At 42.7% G+C, this 18,271-nt stretch overlaps 1 protein-coding gene across 4 annotated transcripts in view; it reads right to left on the bottom strand.

The window, feature by feature from the left end:
- Positions 1-4,249: 4,249 nt before the first annotated feature.
- zcchc9 (zinc finger, CCHC domain containing 9) overlaps positions 4,250-18,271 on the bottom strand; it is a 32,733-nt gene continuing 18,711 nt past the window's right edge. For all 4 annotated transcript variants that reach the window (XM_078215425.1, XM_078215429.1, XM_078215428.1 and 1 more), the window contains 2 exons: positions 8,641-8,709; positions 4,250-4,593 (listed from right to left, as the gene is read on the bottom strand). In XM_078215425.1, coding sequence (XP_078071551.1) covers positions 4,472-4,593; positions 8,641-8,709 — 191 coding nt within the window. In that variant the 3' untranslated portion in view covers positions 4,250-4,471. The remainder of the gene's footprint in view (positions 4,594-8,640; positions 8,710-18,271) is intronic.

Genomic DNA, 18,271 nt, shown 5'->3' with positions numbered 1-18,271 from the left:
TGTTCTCACTGCTGACTTTGCAGAAAACTGCCCACAAAGGTCTAGCAGGTGTCATCTCTGGGGTCCAGTAACAGTGATGTTGCTGAGCGGCCAATCGTGTTGAGGAATTCTCTCAGTCAGTAAACCAGGAGATAAAACTGATCATCCTTCACTTTTTAATAATGCAATATAGAGTGAAGTAAGGGACGGAATAATAGCAGGGGTCTGGAGTGAGGGGTGTGTGGTGGTAGACAGCTTTCCCAGTCCCAGAAGCAAAGTCGGCATGGAGTAGACATGCTCCACACTGACCCGCCCCGCAGCTATAAAGCACTGCGGGGTGACTAAATGCGGGTCAGCTGGGACTTCCACCCCTAAATGGGGAAAATTCACCCCCCCCTCACAAAAGCATCAAGGGCTTGTCAGGGACAGCTGCCAGGCTGCAGAAGAAGGAAGAATGCCTCTGGTCCCTTGGAGCAGGTATGTCCAGACTCTTGGGCAGGGAGGGTTTGGGTAATTCGAAGGGGGTCAGGGTGGGAGGGGAGCGTTTAAGGCTGTGAAAAAAGGTATGAAAAAAGGGGGTTTGCTCTTATAGTGCCTCTCCCCACCCCCGTGATTGGCAAAGGGCAGCCCCCAAGGAGAGAACCTTTAAATAACTTATTTTTAAAAAATCAGGCTGCCCGCTCCTGCCCAAGCCAAAGTTGTATGCATGGGCATTATCAGGGTCGATGGCTTAATAAGCCTAATGGACCCTTGATTACTAACCTGAATGTGGTGAGTGAGCTGCCAATTCTGGTGCCTGCTAACCCACCCCCTGTGTTATGGGGGTGAGCTCAGCGGTGGAAGGGAACGTGTTGGGATGGGCACGTGCCCTATTTTACATACCGTCCCTGCCCAAAACACATCCGGCGGGGGCACATAAATTCCATCCCAAGGATTGGGAAATACACATGGAATTAAGTTAGCTGAAATAGCATAAATTTCATTTTTTTAAAAATTAAAATCCCATGGATTTTATTCCCTTATTGAGAAATTTGAATGATACCAATATAAATACAGCTTTTCTGGGCCAGAAAGGCTGTTCCAGAGTAATTATGATTTAGTTTGACATTAAACACAGTTCCATCTTATTCAACAAGGCGTAACTTTTTAGAGAGGTGTTTACAACGAGATCAGAACATTACAAGCCATGGAAGTTCGCATCAGTCCAAATGATTTGTAAAGGTCTCTATCTGAAGGGACACTTCAACAGCATACCCTGTGGAGGAGAAGGGAAATACTGATAGCAACTTCACATTTAAAATGAACATGTGCAGGCGTCAGATGTTTAAGGTGACCTAATTGAAGTTTTTAAGATTGTGAAACTAATTTGACAGAATTGAATCAATAAATTGTTTACAGTGGGCAAATAAATCAACTACTATGCATAATCACAATCAGATAGAAAGCAGTTAGAATTGAATAATCAAACATTACCAAGGTAAGTGATTGGGCTGGACAGTGCATACTGGTTTAGAATAAAAGCAGTTTCTGGAGTACTCCGGAATAATTGCCTGCCAAGAGATTATATTAAGTCGGCTTGAGTGGCACGGTGGCACAGTGGCTAGCACTGCTGCCACACAGCGCCAGGGACCCAGGTTCAATTCTGTCCTCGGGTGACTGTGTGGAGTTTGCATGTTCTCACCATGTCTGCATGGGTTTCATCCGGGTGCTCTGGTTTCCTCCCAGTCGAAAGATGTGCAGGTTAGGTGGATTGGCTGTGCTAAATTGCCCTTTGGTGTCCCAAGGTGTGAAGGTTAGGGGGACTAGCAGGGTAAATATTTGTGGTTACAGGAAAACAGGTCTGGGTGGGATTGCCCTTTGGTGTCAGGGGGATTAGGTGTGTATGGGGATAGGACCTGGGTGGGATTGTTGTCAGTGCAGACTCGGGGGCCGAATGGCCTCCTTCTGAACTGTAGGGATTCTAAGATTCTAAATTCAATTTTCTTGCTTTTCCCTCAAACTTAGTTTTTATGTTCAGTATTCTTTGCCAGTGTGTACTTTGATAACCAGTTTGACCACAGATTTGCCTTCAGTTGTTATTGAATGCCGTCATTGCAACCACAAAACATTCAGACTCACATTTTCCAGTCTGTATCTTTCTATATGCAACCCAATATCCAACTTCATCAAACTTGCAGTAAATACATATCCCAATGCAGCATGTTCATTGTGTTATCAATCAGCTCCTCTAGCAGCAGAGATTAAAAGCCTTTCCCCTCCGTATACATCCGCTAAAGAAGTCTTGGTGCTCCTAATACTGGGATGGAGCCGACCGGTTCCGGTGAAATTCAAAATGATTGTCAGTGATCGGTGAGTAGGTGCTGTGTGAAAAGCTCGGATGATAACTCCTGCCACCAGTCGACTGAGAGTAGAGTGGTTGAAATTTGGCTGGTGGGATAATTGGCCAGGTTGGATTTGTGAAAGATAAAACAGTTAAAGAGAAAGGGATGGAGACTTAATGATAATGTGCCGATTACAGCAAATGAATATCAAAGTTGTACTAACAAATCCCAAGAGCTTCCTTCCCCACACTCTAGATTGCTACCAACAGTTACGTCATGATGATTTGGTGGTTTTGTCTCTTTCTCTCTCGAGCAGATCACTTCCCTTGTCTTTGTGAATACATTGTCCCCAGGCTGGGGTACTTTTTCACAGGTGTCCATCGTTGCTGCAATCATTCAGCTGTGAAGAGCAAATCTGTGATCATTCTGATCTGTGAGTCTCAGGTATTTATACTGTAAGTAGCTGAGCACTGCTAAATCTGCCACTGTTGGTGTTAGTCTTGGCCAGTCATAGCACTCCAGGGAATTGAGCCCATATTGCAGGCTGACACTTTGGTGTAGCACTGAGCGAGTGATGTACTGTTGGAGTTTCCAGCTTTCCAATGAGATGTTAAACAAAGGCACTGTCTGTCCTCTTGGATGGAAATAAAAGGCCCAGTGGCACTACTTGAAGAAGAGCAAGTAAGTTTTCCTGGCAGCCTGTCCAGTCTACATCACTCGACCAGCATCACTAAAACAGATTCTGTATGGCATTGCTACATGTGCTACCTTACCGTATGCAAATATTATGCTGTTTCTGTACATTATAACAATGACTATGAATGTGAATCATTTTCTATCATAGAGTACTGTGTTTGACGGGTCATGGTGCCTGCTGTTAAGGCGACTGTAAGCTACTGATTTGAATCTGATCATTAAAAAAAGGAATACATGCAATGTGCAGGAGAGTGAAGCCAAAATTAAGCATGGCACAACCTCTTTGCTCCTCCCCCATATCAATTGGAAACAGAATACGATCTCATCCAGGCCTACATCCCTCTGAAAACTCTGTGTTTCTCCAACTCTGGCCTCCCATGCATCCAAAATTCTCTGTGGCTGCTGAGTCTTCAGACATATGGGCCCTAGGTGCTGGAATTCCCTCCCTATATCGCTCCGCTGTTAAAACCATCCTTAAAACTTTGACCAAGCAACCCAATATCTCATTTTTTGGCTTAGTGCCAATTTTTGTCCCCTTCTCCCTCTGTAAAGCACATTTTCCTCTGTTAAAGGCACCTCCGGGCGCTCTGGTTTCCTCCCACAGTCCAAAGATGTGCAGATTAGAAATCATAGATCATAGATACCCGACAGTACAGAAAGAGGCCATTCGGCCCATCAAGTCTGCACCGACCACAATCCCACCCAGGCCCTACCCCCACATATTTACCCACTAATCCCTCTAACCTAAGCATCTCAAGACACTAAGGACAATTTTTAGCATGGCCAATCAACCTAACCCGCACATCTTTGGACTGTGGGAGGAAACCGGAGCCCCCGGAGGAAACCCACGCAGACACGAGGAGAATGTGCAAACTCCACACAGACAGTGACTCAAGCCGGGAATCGAACCCAGGTCCCTGGAGCTGTGAAGCAGCAGTGCTAACCACTGTGCTACCGTGCCGCCTTAGGTAGATTGGCCTTGCTAAATTGTCCCTTAGTGTCCCAAGATGTGCAAATTAGATTGACTGGCCATACTAAATTACCCCTTAGTGTCAGGGATTAGCAGGGTAAATAAGTGGGGCTACGGGGATAGGACCTGGGTGGGATCGTTGTCGGTGCAGGCTCGATGGGCTGAATGGTCTCCTTCTGCACTTAAGGGATTCTATGTTTCTATGTAAATGCAAGCTGTCGTTGTAAACACGTTCAATTTTCTATTTGAAACTTTACACTAAATTACATGGACTAAATATAATCCCAGTACAACCTCATAGAATCATTTATTTGAATTAGGTACAATAACACAGTTGATTTGGCACACAATGGCTCCACCTGCTGGTAGTAAATGGAATCTTTGCATACTTCACAATTATACATAACATGCAGATTTTTAAAATCAAGAAAAATGTTCTTTTGTACGACGACTTGCTGGATGCCCCTACAGGCAGATCAATGAAATTATAATTTCAACAGGCTGTTTAAAAATTGACAACCTTTGGAACTTTCTTTTTTGCTTTGTGAGTATTTGAAGCCACTGGAATTTCTTCGTAATCAGCACTCATCCCTTTTGTCCATCGGCCAACAGTTAAAACACTATTGCCTGAAGAATGACAAAACAGCAGAGTTAAAAACACAATAGACTACATCAATTAAAAGAAAAATCAAATGTTTCAATGATTGCAGGAAGTAACTGGAGTGGAAGCAAGTCATCCTTGATCCCGAGGGGCTGCCTAAGAGGAATACTGTGTGTGTGTGTATGTGTGTGTGTGTGTGTGTTAACAAGAGGTGGTTTATGGAATAAGGTATATGGAATAAAGTATATGGTTTCCGCACAATCCTTTGTGCAGAATCTATTGTATTCAGAATCAAGAAAAACAATTTCTTTTAGTTTACTGGAATCAGAGTCTTCTCTGGCAGTGAGTGATTTATACAGTCATAGAGGTTTACAGCATGGAAACAGGCCCTTCGGCCCAGCTTGTCCATGCCGCCCTTTTTTAAAAATCCCTAAGCTAATCCCAATTGCCCGCATTTGGCCCACATCCTTCTATACCCATCGTACCCATGTAACTATCTAAATGCTTTTTAAAAGATAAAATTGTACCCGCCTCTACTACTACCTCTGGCAGCTTGTTCCAGACACTCACCACCCTCTGTGTGAAAAAATTGCCCCTCTGGACACTTTTGTATCTCTCCCCTCTCACCTTAAACCTGTGCCCTCTAGTTTTAGACTCCCCTACCTTTGGGAAAAGATACTGACTATCTACCTTGTCTATGCCCCTCATTATTTTCTAGACCTCTATAAGGTCACCCCTCAGCCTCCTACGCTCCAGAGAAAAAAGTCCCATCTATTCAACCTCTCCTTATAACTCAATCCATCAAGTCCTGGTAGCATCCTAGTAAATCTTTTCTGCACTCTTTCTGGTTTAATAATATCCTTTCTATAATAGGGTGACCAGAATTGCACACAGTATTCCAAGTGTGGCCTTACCAATGTCTTGTACAACTTCAACAAGACGTCCCAACTCCTGTATTCAATGTTCTGGCCGATGAAACCAAGCATGCCGAATGCCGTCTTCACCACTCTGTCCACCTGTGACTCCACTTTCAAGGAGCTATGAACACATACCCCTAGATCTCTTTGTTCTGTAACTCTCCCCAACGCCCTACCATTAACTGAGTAAGTCCTGCCCTGGTTCAATCTACCAAAATGCATCACCTCGCATTTGTCTAAATTAAACTCCATCTGCCATTTGTCAGCCCACTGACCCAATTGATCAAGATCCCATTGCAATTGGAGATAACTTTCTTCATTGTCCACTATGCCACCAATCTTGGTGTCATCTGCAAACTTACTAACCATGTCTCCTATATTCTCATCCAAATCATTAATAAAAATGACAAATAACAGTGGGCCCAGCACTGATCCCTGAGGCACACCGCTGGTCAGAGGCCTCCAGTTTGAAAAACAACTTTTTACAACCACCCTCTGGCTTCTGTCAAGAAGCCAATTTTGTATCCATTTAGATACCTCACCCTGGATCCCGTGAGATTTAACTTTATGCAACAACCTACTGTGCGGTACCTTGTCAAAGGCCTTTCCAAAGTCCATATAGACAACATCAACTGCACTGCCCTCATCCACCTTCTTGGTTACCCCCTCAAAAAACTCAATTAAATTTGTGAGACATGATTTTCCACTCACAAAGCCATGCTGACTATCCCTAATCAGTCCTTGCATCTGTAACTGCCTGTAGATCCTGTCTCTCAAAATACCTTCCAATAATTTACCCACCACAGATGTGAGGCTCACTGGCCTGTAGTTCCCAGGCTTTTCCCTGCAGCCCTTTTTAAACAAAGGCACAACATTTGCCACTCTCCAATCTTCAGGCACCTCACCTGTAAGTATCGATGATTCAAATATCTCGGCTAGGGGACCCGCAATTTCCTCCCTAGCCTCCCACAACGTCCGTCATTTACATAACACTTCAGAGCTGAAACCACCGGAGAGATATTGCCGACGAACCTGATTATATGAACCTCCTGATCATTACTTTAATAAATGTGTTGCTCATTTAGCCTTTGTTAAAGAATTTAATTACATACTGCAATTGGAACCCTTAGATAACCCTGTCGGTTCACTTCCTATTGGTTCAGTAAGTAAGGTTTCTTTTTATGCTATTGCAGCAAGCTGTCCAAGACAACCAACATGACACACAGCACTGAGAGTAGGGATTTGGAGCTCAAATACATTAGAATATGAAACATTGGGATGCTAGCTCAATCCTCTCTGTGTTACACCTTGAAATTCCAGCCATGTTGATGTGGAAAAGCTGAGGGAATTCCAGATCAGAAAACTTGGCAGAGGGGGTGGGGCGGGGGGGGGGGGGGGGGGAGTGTAGTTTTACTCCAGGCTGTCTCTTGCACATCTCAGCAAATATATAGAATCCCTACAATGCAGTGCAGGAGGAGGCCATTCGATCCATTGAGCCTGCACCGACAACAATCCCACCCATGCCCTATCCCCATGACCTCACATATTTACCCTGCTAATCACTCTGACACTAAGGGGCAATTCAGCCTGGCCAATCAATCTAATTGCACATCTTTGGAGTGTGGGAGGAAACTGGAGCACCCAGAGGAAACCCACGCAGACATGGGGAGAACTTGCAGATTCCACACAGTCACCCGAGGCTGGAATTGAACCCGGGTGCTGGCACTGTGAGGCAGCAATGCTAACCACTGTGCGACACATATCTAAACAGTTAATAGAGGCCCAAAAACAGTTGCTTTCTTGTCTTTTTGACTCCAGTCAATGGGTAGCTGGAGGAGACTAAGGGGGAAGAGAGATTTCAAATCCACAAGTAAAGGTGAAACATTGCAACCTTACAAAAACAAAATACTGCTGATGCTGGAAAGATCATGGAGCTGAACATTAACTGTTTCTTTTTCCACTGATGCTGCTTGAGCTGCTGAGAATTTCCAGCATTTTCTGTTTTGATTTATAATGCAACCTTGCTTGCGTTATCACTGCAATGTTGTGTAGAAGAGCTAATATTTTTGCAGAATAAAATCTCATTACCACCTTTTTAACCAGGGATAGGCAATAAACACTGTATTAACCACTGATACTCAAATCCCATGAAGAAAAAGTATAATTAGACACCGATATAAGAGTAACAATCAATCAATAGCTTTCCAGTGGAAGGAGGAGACCGGGTGATCTGGAGAGTGCGAGGAGGTGGAAGGTCTGGCAAGTGAGGGGTTTGGGAGGACTGGCAAGTGGGCGGGGGGCGGGTGGTGAGAGGTTCGAGAGGACCAGAGGCAAACAGCAGGGGTTTGAGAGGACAGGCGATTGGGGGTTGAGAGGATTAGCAACCACAGATGGAAGGACCGGAGGAGAAAATCATTTGCTACTCTGGCCTGAATTTCTGATGTACATTCCGATGGGAAAGATCCCTCAGCAGGAAAGGGAATGTGGGAATGTATCTATTACAGCTCACTCTCGGGGTGCTGGCTCCACTCTGGGGTCATCAAACACTGAGAGCGTGTGGAGACCCTACTTATCCAATGTGTAAAAACAGAATTACTTTACAGTGTCTGGCTATAACTGCTTTGGGTTCAAAGTTAAAAATGTCAATGCCACTTGCATTATTTCCCCTCTGATCCCGTTCTGCTTTTTTTTAAATAGACATTTTTATTTTATTGACAATAGTAACCAGTGGCTCAAGAATGTTATACATGGTCAGGTAATGAACAGAAAACGGTATGTACGATCATACATTAAAGAAATTGTGTCCTGCTGGTGTTACTTAACAATTTTAATTTATCAATTCTCTAGAATCTGTAAAAATTCAGAATACAATAGAAACATTCAGCAGGTCAGGCAGCATCGTGGAGACTAACAGTTAACGTTTCGGTGGATGGTTTTTCATCAGAACTGGGAAAAAGAAATCGATCTGAACCATTACCTCTGGTTCTCTTGTCAGGAATGCCTGCTGAGTATTTCCAGCAGTTTCTGTTTTTATTTCATTTTCCAGAGAATCTTGTTTTTGCTCCATAATCTATATGGTGGGCTTATGCTCTTGCAGATTTTCAGGGCCACGGAATTTTTAAAAGTCAAACGTAATTCATGCAGTGTCATACTTACTCATGTTCTGGTGGTCAGGACAGTCCTTCTGAAAGTGCTCCACCGAGCCACATAGCTTGCAACAGCGACCTGTAAAACAGCACCATTTAGTAGAGGAATTCTCAAAAGGTAGCTGAATAGCTTTTGAATTTTCAAAATACGAATATGCTTTGGATAAATTAACAGCTACACATTTTATTTCTGCATGTTTGTAATTTAGAGAACGAACCACAGCAGAACTGTAAAATTGTAACACTATTATTTCAATCTATAAAATTTGTAGATTTTAATAATCAATTATGCTTTTCTGCAAAATATATCTGGGAAAGAAAGGTGGAAGTGGGATGAAAATAGGTCACGCCATAATTGCCCTTCATTTTTACCAGTCAAACCCTTTGAGAATACTCGATTTTAGTGGCCTATCAGAATGTGTTCACTCTAAACCAACTGCATTAACTAGGCACGATCGTCTTCATGATTCTGACACTAATGCTCATCTAATAATTCAATCTTTACAACTATTTTTAAATTCATTCAAGGGATTGGGGATTTCGCAGGCTGGGCCAGCATTCATTGCCCATCCCTAATTGCCCTTGAGATGGTGGTAGTGAGTTGCCTCTTTAACTGCTGCAGCCCTTGTGGTGTAGGTACACCCACAGTGCTGTGAGGGGGTGAATTCCAGGATTTTGGCCCAGTGACAGTGAAGGAATGGCGATATATTTCCAAGTCAGGATGGTGTGTGACTTGGAGAGGAACTTCCCATGCATTGGGGTGGCACGGTGGTACAGTGGTTAGCACTGCTGCCTCACAGCGCCAGGGACCCAGGTTCGATTCCCGGCTTGGGTCACTGCCTGTGTGGAGTTTGCACATTCTCCCCATGTCTGCGTGGGTTTCCTCTGGGTGCTCCGGTTTCCTCCCACAATCCAAAGTTATGCAGGTTAGGTACATTGGCCATGCTAAATTGTTCCTTAGTGTCCCGGGATGTGTAGGTTAGAGGGATTAGCGGGGTAAATGTGTGGGATTGTAGGGATGGGGCCTGGGGTGGTATTGTTGTCAGTGCAGACTCGATGGGCTGAATGGCCTCCTTCTGCACTGTGAGGTTTCTATGATTTCTATGATCTGCTGGCCCTGTCCTACTAGATGGCAGTGGTCATGGTTTGGAAGATGCTGCCTAAGGAGCCTTGGTAATTTCCAGCAGTGCATCTTCCAGACAGTACCCACTGCATTGGTGATGGAGGTGGTGAATGTTTGTGGATGAGGTAGCACTGAAGTGGGATGCAGTGTCCTGGAAGAGGTTGAGCTTTTTGACTGATTTTGGACCTGCTCTCATCCAGGCAAGTGGAGGGTATTCCATTATACTCCTAACCTGTGCCTTTTGGATGTTGGGACAAGTTAGAAGGAAGTTAGGGAAGTTAGGTGAGTTACTCACCACTGGATTCCCAGTCTCTGACCTATTCTTGTAGCCTCGGCATTAATATGGATAGTGGTGCTGAATATTGTGCAATCATCAGCAAATATCTTACTTTTGACCTTATGATGGAAGGAAGGTCATTGATGAAGTAGCTGAAGATGGTTGGGCCTATGATACTGCCCTGAGGAAGTCCTGCACTGATGTACTGGAATGGAGATGATTGATCTCCAACCATCACATAAAGCCAATTCCTTTGTGCTGGATATGTGGTAACCGAGGGGTGAAGTAGCAGAAGGTTTCCTTGCACATTTTAACTGATGCCATAAGACCTCATGGGGTCCAGAGTCGATGTTGAGTACTCCCAGGGCAACTCCCTCCTGACTGTATACCTCTGCTGGGTTCGTCCTGCTGCTGGGACAGGACGTACCCAGGGATGGTGATGGGACATTGTCTGGAAGGTATGAGTCTGCCAGTATGACTACGTCAGGGTGTTGCTTGACTAATCCGTGAGTCAGCTCTCCCAAATTTGGAACATAGCAAAGAGGAACATTTTGACGGGGCTGGCTTTGCCATTGTCGTTGTCATTTTTGGTGCCTAGGTAGATGCCGGGTGTCCGTTTGGTTTCATTCCTTTTTGTAGACTTCCGAGCGGTTTGAAATAACTGAGTGGCTCGCTGGGTGTTGGTGTGGGTCTGCAGTCGCGTCCGGGTAAGGACGGCAGATTTCCTTCGTGAACTAGATGGGTTTTGATGACAATCGTTTCATGGTTGTCATTAGACTTTTATTGAATTCATTGATTTTTAATTAAATTCCACCACCTGCTGTGGTGGGATTGGAACTCGGTCGCCAGAGCGTTATCCAGTTTCTGGATTACTGGTCCAGCAATAATACCACTATGCTACCGCCTCCCTGCTGTTGTTCTTTTTTTAAAAAAAATCTTGCTTCATTCTTTATTGGTCCAAAATATATTTCATTAAGTATTGGTAAATTGTTACAATGTCAACACAAAGCACTTAATAACTTATATAATGAAGATGGTGATACAAGAATAGGTATTATTGTAGTTCCTAACTAACCTTTCCAGCACCACAGACTTAAAGCTGGATTTTAACATTCTTAGTTTAGAAGCCATCACAATGAAGCTTCAGCAAAAATCTTTGCTGCTTTCTGTTTAATCAACATGACTGTTATTGTAGTATTCCAATTTCAAAAAGCCTCACTGTCGGTGTCTCTCTCGTGGTTTATCTTCACTGTTCTCAGCCAGAAAGGGAAGGCCCTCTCTGCCCAGGGCCAGCGACTCTTCAACATAACATGAGAAAGTCAAATATTGATTACCAAGATAAACTAGCAAACTTCTCATTATCCAGTCCATGGGGAAACATTATCAAAACTTGCTCATTAGCATCTTACCCAGCCACTGTCTGAACCTTTAAAAAAAAAAATCCTGAGAATACATTCTGCTTTAAAATACACCATTTAAAAGTAACTCTTTTCACAAATCCTTTCTATGGAAAAATGGTCAATCTAGAAAGATAACAGCTGTACTTTTTTTCAGAACTTTGGCACAAGCCAAATAGATCACAATTGTCTTTTCCAGTCCTATGCATTAACTTTTTCATCTGTCTAGGTGTATACATGGAGAATAACCCACGGCTCCAGTACTAGAGGGCTGCTGATCTCAAAGTAAAGTTTATTTATTAGGCACAAGTAAGGCTTACATTAACACCGCAAAGAAGTTACTGTGAAATTCCCCTAGTTGCCACACTCGGGCGCCTGTTCAGGTCAATGCACCTAACCAGCACGTCTTTCAGACTGTGGGAGGAAATTGGAGCACCTGGAGGAAACCCATGCAGACACGGGGAGAACGTGCAAACTCCACACAGGCAGTGACCCAAGCCGGGAATCGAACCCGGGTCCCTGGCGCTGTGAGGCAGCAGTGCTAACCACTGTGCCGCCCCAGAACTGTAATCCCGAAATTGTCAAAACCTTGGGAAGAGGCAAAGGAAATTGGGGAAAATGTACTTAATTAGACCACAGAACCATAAAAGTTTGATTCACAGTGTGAGGTTATTTCTCCTATGATATCTAAGACATCTCTCTACTTGAAGCTTTACGGCCTTACTTATTCCTGTTGTCAAATTTTGAATAAACACCAGTTTAAACACTGAAGCAGTTGTATTATTACTGTGTTAACCTCGATTCCTATTTTTTACAGTAATAAACGCAACACAATTTTCAAGATACATGTTATTTTAAAATTATAAACCATGAATGCTTTTTTATTTAAGCATTGGTCTCAACCCTGTCTACATGCGAGAAAGATTAACTTTATACTGGGAGGTAAAGTTGATAAAGGAAATGAAGCGTTTGTATTAAAGGGTGATTTATCACAGCTCAAATATCTGGATTGTTCAAATTATATGCCTTATCTATTCAACACAGATCAGTCAGGGTCTCTTTTGTGAAGTCTTAGCAAGCTCCTTTGAACCATACATAAAACAGAATGGAGTTTACGTTCTAAAACCTGACCTATTCAAATCCACTTACAGTGAAACTGCCTCCATAAAGAGAAAAACACAAACTCCCCAATTCATAGCATAGTACCATGTGATGAAACAGAATAGCACTCCGGTTACAAAATTACTTCCTGCTTATTCTGAAATAAGCAGTAATCTTCCATTGTTGAGTCCATAAGGAGCAGTGGAATGGATCGCACAGATCAATGAAAATCAGTGCCCAATCATGAAGCATCTAATCTGATTACGTGGAATGAATGAGTCTCTTAATCAGATGCCTTTAAAAAACTGTTCATTCCAGTTCACCAACAGCAAATAGTCAATCTTAGAATCATATGGGCAGATTTAGATAATGCTTAAAAACCTCAAAGCACCCTCTTTGAAATTATTTATTTTTTGAAACTGTGTGAAAATAAGAAATGTCAAATGCGCCAAAGCGTTTACTGCATTAAACTTGCCTTGTCACCATCTCGTCAAACTGAACATTTTGGCCATCAACTCTTAACAGAGTGGCACTCATTTCAGGAAGTTTATAATTTTAAATGACTCACAGGAAAACAAAGCAGATACAATGGTTGAACAATGTAACTTTAAATCAGAAGACTCACTGATGTAAAGGTACAATTTGAATGTACAATCAGTTGAATGTATGGTTACAGATGCACAGGTAATGAAATGGCACTCCTTCTGTATATGATTATACACACAAAACATTCATATAAAAGTAGAGCTATTTATATACATGACGTTTCCTTTTATTATCTATATATGGCAGTAGAGACTGACATAAGCTTTTCCAAGTATTAAGTAATGAGAGATGAATGTCTGTCTTTACCTATTTAAAGTTTTATAAAAGAGAATTACAACTGCATGCAACTTCCACAAATGTATGAAAAAGGGAATGAAGGGTTGTTTTAATTGATGTCTTTTGAACTCTATTAGACATAAAGATGCAAATATTTCAATTATGTGTAATTGAAACAAACCCAGAACCCAGATAAGTGGAGTTGGGGAAATCGCTGGGACTTCTCTTGCCATTCCTGTACCATTACAACAGGAGCCGGCCCACTCCTGCTTCTCAGCTGCATGTTGCTCCTTCACAAAACTACTAGAAATAAAATAAAGGCAAATACTGCAGATGCTGGAAACTGAAACAAAATCAGAAAATGCTGGAAAATCTCAGCAGGTCTGACAGCATCTGTGGAGAGAGAATAGAGCCAATGTTTCGAGTCTGGATGACCCTTCGTCAGAGCTCAGAGTTCCAGCTCTGACAAAGGGTCATCCAGACCCGAAACATTGGCTCGGAGCTGCTGAGATTTTCCAGATTTTCTGTTTTTGTACTAGAAATAAAACTTCAGGTTCTACATAGTGGGGAGGTAATGGCCTAATGGTATTATTGCTGGACTATTAATCCAGAAAACTCCAATGTTCTGGGGACCCGGCTTCAAATCCCTCCACGGCAGATGGTGGAAATTGAATTAAATAATAAAAAATATCTGGAATTAAGTACCTACTGATGACCATGAAATCATTGCCAATTGCAATGGTTCACGAATGCCCTTTAGGGAAGGAAATCTGCTGTCCTTACCTGGTCTGGTCCATACCTGACTCCAGAGCCACAGCAATGTGGTTGACTCTCAACTGCCCTCCAAGGACAATAAGGGATGGGCAATAAATGCTGGCCAGCCAGCGATGCTCGTGTCCCACAAATGAACAAGATCATATACTCTGACAACACCCAGATCAATCATACCAGCACCTCTCTTGATCCCTTCACTGCTTCCGATTTGTGACACTGTGTTTCTGACACCCAAAACTGGATGAGCATAAATGTCCACCAGTTAAATATTGGAATGACTAAAGACATTGTCTTTCATTCCTACCACAAACGCCCCTCACTAGCCATCAATCCTGTCTCTTTCCTGGCCACTGTCTGAGACTGAAGCAGACAGTTTGCAATCTTGGCATCTTATTTGACTGAACCAAGCTTCCAACACCATCTCCTTTCCGCTCACTTCTGCCTTCGTATCCTTCTTTCCCACCTTAGCTCAGTTGCTGTGGAAGCCCTCATCCATGTATTTGTTATCTTTAGACTTGGCTATCCCAAAGCCCTTCTGGCTGACCTCACATTTTGTACCTTCCACAACCATAGGCAGAATTTTACAGTTCCCCACCAGCAGGTTGCAAGTGAGGGGACCCATAAAATTTCCCAGATGGCCTTCCCATTGCCCTGTCTACAGTTTTATGGTGGGATATCGAGTCATGATGTGGAGATGCCGGCATTGGACTGGGGTAAACACAGTAAGAGTTTTAGCAACACCAGGTTAAAGTCCAACAGGTTTATTTGGTAGCAAATGCCATTAGCTTTCGGAGTGCTGCTCCTTCGTCAGATGGAGTGATATCCACTAATTTCTTTTTGAATGCCTCAATTGAACTTGCCTCCACCACGTTCTCAGGCAGTGCATTCAAGATTCTAAACTTAACCACTCACTGCGTGAAAGGCTTTCCTCATGCCACTTTAACTAATTACTTTAAATCTGTGCCCTCTTGTTTTCAATCCTTCCATGAGTGGGAATAGCCTTTCCCTATCTACTCTGTCCAGAACCCTCATGATTTTGAATACTTCTACCAAATCTCCTCTCAGTCTTCTCTTCTCCAAGGAAAACAGTCCTAACATCTCCAATCCAACTATGTAACTGAAGTTCCTCATCCCTGGAACCATCCTCATGAATCTTTCCTGCTCTCTCCAATGCTTTCACATCTTTCCTAAACAGCGTTGCCCTGATAACCAGGATTCCTATTTACTAACAGCTCAGCCTTCAACACCATTATCCCAACAAAACTCATCCCCAAACTCCATGGCCCAGGGCTCAGCTCCTTCCTCTGCGACTGGATTCTAGACTTCCTAACCCACAGACTATAAACAGTAAGGATTGGCAATGACACCTCCTCCACAATTATCCTCAACACTGGTTCCCCGCAAGGTTGTGGCCTCAGTCTCTTACCCTTATACACCTATGACTGTGTGACCAAATTCCCCACCAACTCGATTTTGAAGTTTGCTGATGACACCATCGTGGTGGGTCAAACCTCAAACAATGATGAGACAGAGTACAGGAAAGGGATAGAGAATCTGGTGAACTGGTGCGACGACAATAACCTTCCCTCAATGTCAGTAAAACGAAAGGTATACTCATCGACTTCAGGAACCGTAGTGGAGGACATGCAAGTTTCTTGCGGTCTTGGGCAGAGCAGGAGCCATACCAAGCTGTGATACAACCAGAAAGAATGCTTTCTATGGTGCATCTGTAGAAGCTGGTGAGAGTCGTAGCAGACATGTCAAATTTCCTTTATTTTCTGAGAAAGTAGAGGCATTGGTGGGCTTTCTTAACTATAGTGTCTGCATGGAGGAACCAGGGCAGGTTGTTGGTGATCTGGACACCTACGAACTTGAAGCTCTTGACCATTTCCATTTAATCTCCATTGATGTGGACATGGGCATGCCCTCCATCAGGCTTCCTGAAGTCGATGACTTGTTTTGTTGACTTTGAGGGAGAGATAATTGTCATCACACCAGTTCACCAGATTCTCTATTTCTTTCCTGTATTAGTGCACCAAATGTCATCAGGACATTCAAAGATGTGGAACATCCAATTCAATGGATGGAGAGGAAGACGATTTGTCATGGTGTGGATGATTCTGAAAGTGAAAGCATCACATCGGAGCCATAGTGGGATCTTTACAGTGATGTCAGAACCAAAGTGAATCAGAATGAATATGATGAACTCTTTACACTATATGCCAAAGCCAATGAGTTTGACAGTTTTGAAATGCTTTGATTGTGATTGATAGTATTTGCGCAATATTCACATTAATTTAATGTTAATCACCGGTGTTATATTTAGCACATTTCAAAATGGTGACAGTCCACATGCACATCAATAGTTCACATTTTATGTCCGGTGATTAAGTTGACCCCCACTCTTGGAAGGATTTTTGGAGGCTTCAATGATTGACTTACACACTGGGTCTAATGTATGATAAAAGTGTTAGAAAAACGTGTTGTAGCGTATACAGCAATGGAGCAGAATCAATTAGACTTTAAATGTATTTTTTTCAAATTAAGTGCGATGGATTGAGCAGACGAACAGGAGTAAGTGGATAACAGTCTGAGTGTTGGCATAAACATGATGGGTTGAATAGCTTCCTCCTGTGCTGTAAAATCCTAGTTCTATGGCATTCTTTAGGTAACTTCTGTTCACCTTATTGAGTATTTTGGCAACATTTTCTTCAGTCCTGTTTTTGCTTGACACTGTCAAGTCACGCCAAGCAGAGGGCATAACAACAAAGCAGCTGTGAAGAATGGTGTGTAGCTTTGTGTCATAAATGTATCAGCCTGATCTACAGATAGAGAGCTCTGTTGTAAATACAAAGTTGTAATTGTAATGCCAGTCTATTTGCTGTTAAGTTCCTGTACTGCATTGGAGCCTCTGATTGTTGTTTTCACTGAGAATGTCGCAGTTGCTGCTAAGTGTGAAAATTGATTATAAAATCAGTGAGTCCCTCTCTCTCTCTGCCAGCTGCTCTCCTTTCTGGCTCCATCTCTTATTCTCCCCCTTTTTGGCTCCCATCGCCCAGATGCTAATTGTATTGCTGCACAGAGGTAGTGGTGCACAATATAATACTCACGTATTAAAATATTTCCCACTTTCTAGAGAGTTGTCACTGGCCAGGCACTGCAGCGATTGAGAAATTTGATTTTAATGAGTGTGCTGATTGTTTTACACTCTGTCAACACTCTTCATCAATACAACTGGTGAATGGGAAACCAGCCAAGATAGACCAGGGATGCCAGATCAAACCAGCAGTTGGTACGTGCAACTAGAATGACCTACCAGTAACATGCATCATACTGAATCAATTATAATTCATATTATAATAAGGAAGTCCTCAATCCAGAAATAGTAATCTAAATTTGCCATCTTAATGGCAGATTTATATGCCATTTGCAAGATAAAACTGTATTTTAAGAGTTGTTTTGAGTAAGTCCTGTCCTTAAAAAAAAATGTTACATGCTATATAAGCATATAAAAAATGATATTTAAAGTTGAACATCAAATCTGCCAATAAATGTATTTTAAAAATATGACAAGATATGCATAAACAGTTCAAAGTTACCAATGTTTACAGGTAGAGATTAATGATGCAATTTATAAATGAAACAGAGAAGTTAATAAGTAAAACAATATTATTTATGATCCTGGAGACTATTTGTTGTTTGTTTTCTCTTTAACCAGTGGTCCCTGACAGATCTACTTTGCATATTTCTGGATCTACACTTTGGCAGAGCTGGAATTCAGTGCTTTTTCCACGTTTAAAGTCTAGAGCGTTAATGTACATATCAATCCATTAGTCTTTCTCTTTTGTGGGGAATGCCTAGCATAGGAGCAGCACGGTGACACAGTGGTTAGCACTGATGCCTCACAGAGCCAGGGTTCAATTCTGGCCTTGGGTTACTGTGTGAAATTTGTGCATTCTCCCCATGTCAGTGTTTGTTTCCACTGGGTGCTCTGGTTTCGTCCCACAGTCCAAAGATGGGCAGGTTAGGTGGATTGGCCATGCTAAATTGCCCCATGTGTAGGTTTAGGTGGATTAGCCATGGTAAATGCGTGGGGTACAGGGATAAGGTGGAGGAAAGAGTCTGGGTGGGATGCTCTTTAGGAGAG

Source organism: Mustelus asterias, chromosome 6, assembly GCF_964213995.1.
Source record: "Mustelus asterias chromosome 6, sMusAst1.hap1.1, whole genome shotgun sequence".
Taxonomy (NCBI): Eukaryota; Metazoa; Chordata; class Chondrichthyes; order Carcharhiniformes; family Triakidae; genus Mustelus; species Mustelus asterias.
The sequence above is the reverse complement of the archived record's forward strand: the minus strand, read 5'-3'. Positions and strand labels throughout refer to the sequence as shown.